Below are 11,888 nucleotides of genomic sequence, written 5' to 3'. Positions count from 1 at the left end.
TGTTGGCAGTCTATAATAACTACCATCCCTTCTGTCGGTCTTAAATTTTGTTCATGTACTCTGATACAGCATTAGCTAGCAGCTCAGAAAAAGTCCTGCTGAATTACTTTTGCATGTCTGAGTAACCTCATTTTACCAGCATTTCTGTGAATATATTCATAGCCCTATACACTGTGATAGAACAGTAAATTCACTGTCTTCCCTCTCCAGACCCTTGAGAGTTGCCTCTAATTAAATAATTGATAACACTTCTGCAAGTTTAGAGAATGTAGTGGTCTTAGTGAGCTGATCATCTATAATAGCCCAACTACTTTGTCTGAAGTTGTGGGTTACTAGTGTACAGCATCAAAGTCCAGCTCTGGGAGGGGGTGGTGTTTGCTAGTTATAGATTTATTTGAGCTCCCTCTCTTGAAAGGGACACCAGACTGGTATGAGAGGATGTAAATGCTGAATCCATAAGGTGCTTTAAGCCTCCAGAGTCTGAATGGAGTTCAGGCCCTGTACCTAGCTTGAGGACTCCATGTATGTTTAAGCATGCAAATCATCAGTCTAGCACCACCCAGGAGAGCTGAGACCCTGTCCCAGAACAACCCAGCTGGGTAAGGACTCTGAGTTTACAATTTACCTCTTCAGGGACACAATAGGTGTAACAGCACAGAAATGTGCACAGGATTCTAAAACACCCTTGCTCTTTTACTTAAAAGCATGAGAAACAGGTAAGAAAAAAAATAAAGGGCTTATTTCCCTTCCTTACCCCTGTAACATTCTTTGTGGCTCATAGGATAACCAGAATTCTTCTGCAACAAGCTGGGTCAGTCTCTTTCTCCAGGGCTGCATACTTTGAGCTCAGTTGATCCCATAGCTAAACCAGGGCCCCCTTAAAAAATGTTTTTCTCCTGTCCCCAACTTCATATGCCAAGAGTGCTTTTTACTCTCTAGCTGTCCCTTACAGCATCACTTGCTCAAACTGCTTTCCTAACACACAAAATTCTCTATTTTCAAATGCCTCAGTGGACGTAACAGCTTTAGAATGATACCCCTCCACAGCCAACAGGTATAAGATTTAAGGTGAAAGGAGACAGGAACTACCTCTGATTGAACTCTTACAGTGAAACCTTGTTTACAAGCCTACCTTCCCTGAAACTTAGTGCTATTTGTTTTATCAGAGAACAGCACCAAGTAGGGAACTAGAATTTTAGCAAGGCTTTCAAATATTTGCCTGCCCTGTGTCTTTCCAACAACTTACTGCATACAGCAGAAGGGACATGGTACCCTAGAATAGATAAGTTTGCAGGTGCTCCTAAATTAGGCTTAGTCAACTTCTTTCTGAAATTTTAATTTTTTTTTCAGTGAGTTGTAAATTATTTCTTAACTTATGCACAAGAACATGGATTTTTATGTTTCCCCCTCTGTGGATTATCCTACTTCATATTCAAAGTTACATGTTGCTCCAGGAGGGGGCAGGGTCTTAGTATTACACCCCTCTAGGCTATGGCCAAGGCTTGGGCACACAGTCTCATGGATTCTATTTCTCTCCCTACTCAAAACATGAACACCTCAGATTCCAAAGCATGAATGACTCCTGTCCCTTTCAGAACAACTTTGCTTGAGCTAACACACATTAAAACAAAAAGGCCAAAGCTTCCCTACTTGAAAGTCTAAAACCAATATTTAGTAGAATCAAAAAAGAGCAGAGGGTACATGTTTAGGAGCTAATGTAATCTGTTTTAAGAGTACAAAAAAAAGTAGGGGTCATTTCAAGTGTTAGTTACATACACACTTAAGGTCTACAGTGAAGGTCTCTCAGATCTTTGTTATTTAGAGCATTCACTGAAGAGAGTTTCAGATTACAAAAAAACCCACAACCCAAGACTTCAGAAGACTGCTAGTGTGTGAGTATTGAAAGGCAAGTAGTATAACACCAGTATATTCAAGCCTGTTAGCTTGACATGAATCCAGGGCAAACTAGAAAAAGCTGATTCAGGATTCATTTGATAAAGAATTAAAAGGACAGGAATACAGATGCCACCCTTTTATGGAAAACAGATTTTGCCAAACAAACCTAAAATCTGGAGATAGGGCAGAAAAGAGCCACACATTATTTGAAGGCTGAAGAAAATGTGGTACAGGGAGAGAATCAGAGTCCAATCAGTTTAGCTTATCAAAAACAATGAGACTATTAAATTTTAAAATACTGCACAGGGAGAAAATACCAGGTACTAAAGAGCTCTTAAATATACCAGAAAAAGGCATAACAAGAACCAATGGCTGGAAGCCAAAGTCAGATTTAAATTAGACAACTTTTTAAACAGTGTAAAGGTCATTAACCACTGGAAGACTACCAAAGAGAGGATTCTCTTTCTCTTGGAATCTTCAGCTCAGGACGGGATGCCTTTCTGCAAGATATGCTTCAGCCATACACAAATTAGGCTCCATACAGAATTAACTCTGTGAAGTTTACTGACTTGACATACAGGAGGTTAAAATAGATGATCTATTAATTGTCCCTTCTAGTCTAACTCTAGGGGGGCGACAATTCACAAGAATTGGTTATGTCAAGACTTGATCCCAGCACTACGGTGATTATACATTGCAATTCACTTAGGGACAGCTTCAGGTTTACCTTTTCCAAACACACGCAAGCGGACATGTACCAGGAACCAAATGGAAGAATAAGAAAAACTGAGCTTATGTGAAAACAGAAGTTTAAACATTAGGAAATATTTTTCAGCGAGTAATGTTTTAATCACTAGACGGATCGTTTGGAACTTTTCTTGAAAGCTGAGCTGTGGAGGATTAATGACAAGAGAGAGTGGGTAGGAGATGATGTTTATGGTTGGTTTGCAACATCTCACTTAAATGATTCTTTACAGCCAAAAATCTACCTTTTGACCTTAACAACATTTCCTGGGTAGGCCCAAACCATTCACAAGGTCTGTTGAAAAGTAAGCAAAATCCAGTATATTTCTAAGACTACAGTCTTTCCTAGTCTGTTGACTGGGAAGTAGCAAGTGTACTTTGCTCTCTGAAAGAATCACTCTCCTATGTTAAATATATGCAGAGTTAAGAGTTTTATAAAAATTTTATTAAAAATAGCTTTATAAGGATTGCCTTCAATATAGACATATTTACAAATTCAAAGATCTGGTTAGCTACCTGCCAACTCTTAAAGACAGCTTGATATCACTCAACTAAACTTCACTTAGTGCTCCTTTCACTTTCTTTGGTTTATTTCTCCTTCCCTTCTCTATTGCATAGCTGCATGTCTCACCAACCTAAGATGCACCATCCACTTTTTTCTTGTTGTTAAACAACTTTTTCAGTTTGTCAGCTTAGTGTTTTCCTTCTACCAAGTAGAGCGTTTTCATTTCTCTTACAGGAATATCTTCCTTTTCAGGAGTTCATTGAGGAGGAAAAACATACTGCACATCCTAGTGTCTCAACAGTCAGTAGTGAGAGATTTCTAAGGACATGTAATAAGTCTGCTCCAAATAGAGCAGTGGGGATAAGTACAATTTTTATATACCTCTGAATACAGCTTCGGTTGACTCGTGTGTGTCTCTGCCTCTATATTTTAAAGAGAAGTTCCTAAATTCAGAAGAGATTCCCTTCAGTCAGTATATGGTTTCACCTGCTGCTAGTTTCTTGTACAGACAATGCAGCTTATCTGGTCTAGGTAACTCAGCATCGGGGGTTGAAGGGATTTCAAAGTCAGAGGAGCTCTGAGAGTCTCTTTCCAATTCTGAGTTAGGAGTCTTCGATTTCTCATTATTTACTTCAATTAGCGTGTTTTGTTTTTCAGCAGCACCAGCTTCTGCATTCGTCTCTTGGTTTTTTCCTTTCAAATCAGAGTCAATATTACCTGGGCAAGGTGTATTTTGGTCCAAAGGCTTCCACCTATGGGATTCAGTTTGATTATCCATGGCCATGAAATGTGACACAGAAACTGTTACCCTGCTCCCACCTTTGTTCAAAAAGCTGAAATCCGCACCATGTGCCTGTTGGGAGGTGATGAGCACTGTGTCTGCTTGGCTGTCCACGCCCTGGCTCCCCTGCTCCGATATGTGGGTTGACTGAGAAGAATTTTGTGAGGAGATATGGGTAGAATCACTTAAACTATCTGAATCACTGAACAAGTTTGGTGACTGGGACCTACCAGCATCTATGGAAGATAGGGGATGGTCCTCGTTTTCAGAACTATCATCTGTCGTTTTAATATCTCGCTTAAAGAAAACATCCCACTGTGGCATATCTGCATTAGACTCCTGCTGGCCACTAGTCAATGCACAGGTCAAGTCTGAATGGGCTTCTTCATTTGGATTTCCCAGTATCGAAGTGGAGTTTGGATTGTGGGCTACAACTTGAGCCGAAACTGTATTTTTTTCAGATTCTTCATCATCATCATCATCTTCACCATTTGATTCCTCACAATCTATGAAGTGTACCTGCGAAGACATAGGCATAGTGGTTGCTTTGTAACTTCCCATGTTCTCACTATGGTTTCCCTCAGAATTTTCAGATGAAGCTTTTGTCTCAGGCAATGTTGTCTCTACTTGATGTTTTGGAATCTTATGCCTTGCAGGAGTCAATTCTGTATCGAAGAGATCATCACTGCCCTCATCTGTCAAGACGAGCAAAAAGGATCATAATGAGCAGTTTTAGAGAATTTAGCAAAGGGATTTATAGAGACTACACAAACTCGATCAAATATTTATACACAAATTCCATTACTTAAAACAGGGTTCTATCTCTAGACAGACACCAAATCAATTTATCATGCCTGGGGATGATTGTGCAGATCTGTATTAATATTAACATGTAGTAAATAAACACTTATCACAACCATCATCATAGACTCGTTGGCCAATGGGCACAACTGGTTCCTTGTGTTGAGTTGTAGCATTTTAAGGGCTAAGACACTACCCTCATTTTAGTGGGATTGCCCTAGGTCTTGTTATTTCTCATAAGTATTTGTCGGATCAGCCCTGTTGTGGGCACAGAACAAGGAATCCCTATCTCAGAACGTAGTTTCAAGAGAACCAGTGTTCCATTCATGAGCTAAAAGTTTATTTTGCTTGAGTGAGCACAGGAGGGGGAAAAAAAAAGTTGCTTTCCCGAACCGCCCCTTAACATATCTAAAAGGGCTGCATGTCTTGCGATGAGTGACACAAATTTGGTCAAATTTGTGTGCAGAGTCCTTTAGTCACAGATAGCATTGAAATCTATTTGGAAAAATCATACAGTTGGGGAGTCTGATAAATTAAAAGCTTTTAATTAAGAAAACTGCTTATGTATTTCAACTGTGAACTAGCTTTTAACAAGCTGCAGTACAGAGTACAAGCTATGAAAGCAGGGGCAGCCCTTAAATACAGCCTTTGAAACACTATGGTATGGGTCAGATACAGTATTTGTCTTTAAAAGCTGCTGCTATTCCTGACTGTAGCCCCCATTTCACAAGTACCAGGATAATAATTATGGGTCAGAGAGCTGCATTCATGCTAACCAGAGAGTGGTTTTGTAACTGGGAGCACAGTAAGTCACTGCAGTTCAAATAATGTTGGAATTATTTTTCATACATCAAGATAAGTTACCTCACCTGGCCAGACACTTTGGAACCTGCAGTAGTAGTTGAGTTCTGTCTGGTTTCCTGTTTCATAAAGATTCAGACCTCTGTTGACCTGGCATTACCTGAAGCCCAACTTCATTTGAATCTATATCTTCCCCTCTCTATGGGCATTTATAAAGCACCTATCAGGAGTAGCTACATGCTAAAGAGTCAACAAAACAGTGTTTCATATCTGTTTGTCAGTGCTTGTTTGCTACCCTATGCTTGATCAGATGGAGGTGGCCAGAAACATCTATTTCAACTGACACTGGGATTATAGTAACAGGTCCACGCATTCGTCACTGACCCAAACCTGTCTCCTTTGCTATAATCATCCATCCCTGGAGGATCCTCTTTCCGTACCTGTGTCTGTTAAGTCCATTGTTCTGGATCTCTTCAGTGTTCCAAGTGGTTTATATTTGAGCTCGCTATTTATACTGTATGACTTGCATAGTGGCTTTAAGCTGATAAGAACAAGGAAAACAGATCTTTAGAATTCTTCAGACATGGAAAAATATTATGCGAGAAGTTCAGGAGCAAAAATAAATTGGTTAACTCTTTCAACACCACTGCTTTCATGCTAGCTACTAAAATAAAAGGTGCCAAAGTTACTGATGACTTTAGGAGCAGAGGTTAAAATGTATAGCTTTCTTGATAGGCTGCATGCAGTTCAACAGGATCACAGGACAGCACTCCTGATGCTATCAAGTTAAATGCATAAAAAGTGTGCACCAGCCATAAAGGTAGGGCAGGAGGAAAGGAAGATGGGAATTTAAGCCAGACTTCGGAGAAACTCAATCCTGCTGAGTAAAAACACTTCTTTGTAAGAGGGTCTCTGTAACAGAGATAAAGATCCTCACTCTGGCCCTTTCCCCTCTAACACTAGCTTTCTGTGCTAGTATTGCAAAGCTCTTCTGACCCCTGCATTTGCTCAACTGGAGGGGCAAGATTAGAGACACTGGTGATAGTAGGGAACACTGGAACTTTGTACAGAGAAGGTAGGAGTTCAAGTCCCTGTGAGATTTTATTTTAATTTTTAAGAGGAAGTGTCCTACTGAGTTACTCTAAAGTAGCATTACTGAAAGGGGTGAGAGAAGGTATAATGAGTTACATTCAGCAGACAGGGATGTCCCTAATACAGCTAGCATAAGAGCATCAATGGAGATGCCTAAAAATGAATATATCTAATTCAAATATGTAAGAAGTGGGTGAGAATTACACATACCACATTTAAGAATAGTAACAGAGCAGAATGTAGACATGACAGCTCCTTGAAAACCAAACAGGATGAATGTGTTGAGTACAGGAGACTAAAGGAGAGTATGAACAGATGGGAGGAAAAGGAAAATCATGCTGGCTATGGAAGATTTCCTGCTTGAGGCACAGTGCAGGTTGCCATCATCTGTTTTACAGCAGTCAAACCAAAGCACCACCAATACAGTAGCCTACACCAACCAGCCAAACCACACTTACATTTTTACAACTTCATGTGCTGTTGAACCCACTGGAATTACGTTGGGATACACATTCACAGGGCGGATGTAACTCAAGAAATCCTTAATCTAAATAAGGGGAAAAGTAGCTTATCACTTACATTGAAATACATATATTCGTAAGACTGCCCCGTAAGACTTCGTAAGATATGGCAGTGCATATCACAGCACATACACCAAAGGAGCTTCAAAGCTGACTAATCAGCACAGCTCACATTTTGGAACCATGTCAAAGTGGACAACTAAACCACAATTTGAATAAGAGACAGAATATTTTGATTAGGGTTGGTTTTTGTTTTTTTTAAATTAAAAGTTTCTGTGCCCTTTCCCTTGCAGTATTAAAATCATCTCACTCGTATTTTAAAACTGAAATCTACTTCCCTAGGGAAGTGAATTGTCCTCCATTGCATACGTATTGGTTCATGATTAGATGGTTATTTGTCAACATTAACTTGATTTTTTTTTAAAATGGTGGAAGAAACATTTATATTGTCCTTTTAAATTAAGCCTCATGATCCTGTACAAAGTGCTTTGATAACACAGAGGTAGGAATTCTCTATGGCGCAATTTAGATCAATAGTGACAGCCAGGATACGGAAAAGTTGTATGCTCTGTTCTCTCCCCAGAGCAACAGAAAAGAATAAACAAGCCAAATGCAATACCTAGATGTTTCTCCATTAGAAATGCAACAGTTTTGTCTTGTATTCTGTAACATTTAAAAAAAAAAAAAAACAGCCATGCTTAATTATAGTAGTAGCCCAATCAAAAAAGATTGGAATTGGAAAAGATTCAGAAAAGGGCAACAAAAATGATTAGGGTGATGGAACAGCTTCCGTATGAGACTGGGACTTTTCAGCTTGAAAAAGAGACAACTAAGAGGGGATATGATAGAGGTCTATAAAATCATGACAGGTGCAGAGAAAGTAAATAAGGATGTGTTATTTACTCCTTCTTATAACACAAGAACTAGGGGTCAACAAATGAAATTAATAGGCAGCAGGTTTAAAAACAAACAAAAGGAAGTATTTTTTCCACACAACGCACAGTCAACCTGTGGAACGCCTTGCCAGAGGATGTTGAAGGCCAAGACTATAACAGGGTTAAAAAAAGAACTAGATAAGTTCATGGAGGATAGGTCCATCAATAGCTATAAGCCAGGATGGGCAATGATGGTGTCCCTAACCTCTGTTTGCCAGAAGCTGGGAATGGATGACTCGGCATGGATGACTTGATGATTACCTGTTCTGTTCATTCCCTCTGGTGCACCTGCCATTGGCCACTGTCAGAAGACAGGATACTGGGCTGGTCTGACCCAGTATGGCCTTTTAATGATCTTAATCATATATAACTGCTAGAGAAATGATGTTAGCCCTGGTATTGGGCAGGATTACAACATGGGCTTGCCACAACTATGTTGGAGCATGGTTGTTTTTATAGTGCTTTGATCCTTATCTTTTCAACATACTGTCCTTCTCATCACCAGGCAACTTGTACCAAAACTTGACAAGTCAGAATGCAACAACCCCTACTCTAAAGTGAACAAAAATGACTTCTAACATGCATTCCTGGAGCAAGCACCATTGTACATACCTCACTGTAAGAGGAGTGAAAAGAGAAGCAAGCTCTGTATGAACTCTCCCCAGTCCTATGAACAGACATGGCAAAATAAATACTACTTTTCCAGCTAGCAGTTGCAAGTTTCTCAGCAGTAAGTGAACACTATCAAATTAAAAGGGAAACAAGCATGCTCTAGGGAAACCCATTTTAAGGCACAGCAAAGTGGATACTGAATATGCACCCTCAACTGCACTCCTTTGAGCACTCACCAGTTAACTGCTATGTAGGCATTATTCTACTATAATACACAAACTCAAAATTGCCAAACTTATTTCAGCTGCAGTTTAAGTAGACTTTGGGAATTATTTCAAATTCTAGAGATGACTAAATAGCTGTGAACAACTCAGGCAAACCATAAATGAGCACCCAAATAATGGTTTGATTTGTAACCCAAATGCCTTGATAATACTCTGCTCACCTTACTATTATATTGGTTTTTCTTGTCCTTTCTCCAAACCACATGGTGGAAGGTTTCACAGTAATTACACATAAAGGGGTTCCATTTCGGGAAGTCATTCCACAAGGCAACCTATTCCCTCGAAGATAGTCATCATCCTAGCAGATAAGAGTGTCAAATGAAAAACAGAAGCAATGCAATCATGCCCTTTCAATCCCTGTGTCATTTAACTAGGTCTTAACATACAATTTGAACAGGAACATGAGCAATACCATACTTGAGCCGACCAACCTTCCAACGAACCCTCTCCACCTATATTGGAATGAGAATCTTGAAAGACTATGTCCTCTCCATTCCATCTTGGTTCCTTCCCATTATCAGATTGGCATCCTCAGATGTGGTACTGGGCCCTGCCTGCAATGACCCTGTAGGCTGTCTAATCCCATCTATCCTCCTCCAGTTCAGAACTTCAGATTCAAGATGCTGTACTTAGCTCTGAGGGTCATGAGCTTTTTGAGCAAGTGCACTCATACACCACTTGGCCACAGAGCAGGTAATCATATATTCTGCTTTCTGTGCGTTGGCTTACAATAGTTTAGTCTCCTGTGGTATATACTTTGGTCCAATTTCCATTGTTGGGTTTAGCGTGTGGGTACTAGGTGGTGTTGGTGGCTTGATATACAGGGGGTCAGACTAGATGATCTGATGGTCTCCTCTGGCCTTAAACTATAAATAGTTTAACCTTCCCACCACCACCACACACACCCTGTTTAATCTGAATTTGGTCTTCTCCTCCAGAAGGAAACTGGGGTTTTTACTCTAGATACTAGTGACAACTGGGATTTGTTGAGGTGTATGGGGATGCAGAAGGTTTTACAGGGATCCCCTGGGTCAGATATATGCATATTAGTTCATCAAAGGGTGGCATCTAAGGTCTCCACTGAGAGCCAGTAGCCTACTGCTCATAATCATTGCAAAAGGTATTGTGATGGGGCAAGGCCAGATGGCTATAGAAAAGTAGTGGGAGATAGATTAGCTCCAGGCTAAACAAATCCCTGGTACCAGGTTAAGTGAAATGGAAGCTGCTCCAGGTCAATTAAGATACCTGGGGCCAATTAAGAACTTTCCAGAAGGCAGAGAGAAGGCTAGGTTGATTGGGACACCTGAAGCCAATCAGGGGCTGGCTGAAACTAGTTAAAAGTCTCCCAGTTAGTCAGGTGGGAGTGCATGTCAGGAGCTGTGGGAAGAAGTTGTGCGGTTGGAGAGGCTGAGTAGTACACACCATATCAGGCACAAGGAAGGAGGCCCTGAGGTACGGGTGAAGTGGAGCTTGAGGAAGTGAGGGCTGCTGTGGGGGAAGTAGCCCAGGGAATTGTATATGTCATGTTTCTAAAAGGTCAGCTACCATAGCTGATACTATTAGGGTCCCTGGGCTGGAGCCTGGAGTAGAGGGTGGGCCCGGGCTCCCCCAATCCACCTTTGCCCCGTTTAATCACTGAGACTGGGAGACAATGTGCAAGGAAGGATAACTTCTCCTCACCTCCCTCGCTGGCTTATGATGAAAATGGCTCAGACTGTGACCCTTGTCTCTAGAGAAAGAAGGGTTACGTGGAGGGTCACAGTGAGCCTCTGAGGCTAGCGAAATCCACCAGGAAACGTGGGACCCATGGAGGCAAGGACAGAGCTTTGTCACAGTATATACAGATAATATTTAAGAAATCTATATAGAAAATTATGTTAAGGGTTTGGGATTAAGGCAAGTAACCAGGAGGTGATGAACCTCAGCAACATGCCTTTGAGGCAGATGGTAACAGACGCTTATCTCCCTGTCAGGTCATACGTGTTTTGTCCCACCTCACCACATATGTCTATTTGTATACTGAGCCTGAGGCTAATCAAAAGATTGCAAAATCAACAAGGAAAGCTAAGCCACAGGAAGAAACAATCAGCATGAGGTGTCCTGTTTAGGAATAAGGACAAAGGATTGTTCTGATAAGTATGAGTATCAAGAGACACCCTGAATCCTTCACCAAAGAGACAAGCTAACTGCTTGTTTGTCTTATGAAAGGAGGGTCAAAGCCAGCCTGGTTGTATAACACTGAAAGGACTTTGGGCGAGCATTACGCTACAAGATATGACAGCATCTAGTTAATTAAGTCTGTGTTCTAAAATGCATGTTATGATTTTATTTTCTATGTAACCATTTGTTTCCAATTACTTCTACCTGCTATTACTTGAATCTCTGTGGCTTGTTAAATCTTCTACTTGATTTCACTACGAACACATCTAAGTGCTGTGTGGTAAGCAGAGTGGAACTGGTTAGCTGGGGTGTACTGTTTTTTGGAAGCCATAAATCCAGGTATACTATGAAGGTTCAGGGGCTGGATGCTCCAGAAAGATGCTTGGAGTGTACCTATTGCTAACGTGTAGAGAGAGCGAGCGCAGCCTGTGCAGGCTAAAAGGGAAGTGCTTATGTTGCCCATGACCAGTGGAGCTGGGGAGCTTACCACCAGCAGGCACAAACAAGGCTTCCTCATGCTAACGGCAGGTGGTTCCTGAGGTGCCTTACAGCCTGGGGTATCCCCTGGAAGTATCACAACTAGGTTTTAAGTATGAAACTACGTGTTTGGTTGGTTTTTTTTTTTTTGTTTGACTAACAGTTCCTTTACTTTAGTCCATTAACTACTGGCTCAACTTCTTACTCCCCTCAGTACTGCACTGCCACTCTGAGTTTCCTCTGGGAACACTCTGCTTGAGAAGGTTAATATTGTAAACA

The 11,888-nt window shown here is 40.9% G+C and overlaps 1 protein-coding gene across 5 annotated transcripts in view; it reads right to left on the bottom strand.

Moving 5' to 3' along the window:
- Positions 1 to 3,063: 3,063 nt before the first annotated feature.
- The window catches only part of DCLRE1C (DNA cross-link repair 1C), a 30,105-nt gene continuing 21,280 nt past the window's right edge, over positions 3,064 to 11,888 (bottom strand). For all 5 annotated transcript variants that reach the window (XM_038389142.2, XM_043498149.1, XM_043498156.1 and 2 more), the window contains 5 exons: positions 9,134 to 9,270; positions 8,689 to 8,743; positions 7,079 to 7,167; positions 5,969 to 6,069; positions 3,064 to 4,621 (listed from right to left, as the gene is read on the bottom strand). In XM_038389142.2, the coding sequence (XP_038245070.1) occupies positions 3,615 to 4,621; positions 5,969 to 6,069; positions 7,079 to 7,167; positions 8,689 to 8,743; positions 9,134 to 9,270 (1,389 nt within the window). In that variant the 3' untranslated portion in view covers positions 3,064 to 3,614. The remainder of the gene's footprint in view (positions 4,622 to 5,968; positions 6,070 to 7,078; positions 7,168 to 8,688; positions 8,744 to 9,133; positions 9,271 to 11,888) is intronic.

Source organism: Dermochelys coriacea, chromosome 1 (assembly GCF_009764565.3).
Source record: "Dermochelys coriacea isolate rDerCor1 chromosome 1, rDerCor1.pri.v4, whole genome shotgun sequence".
NCBI classification, from domain to species: Eukaryota; Metazoa; Chordata; order Testudines; family Dermochelyidae; genus Dermochelys; species Dermochelys coriacea.
This window is presented reverse-complemented; position numbering and strand designations above follow the sequence as displayed.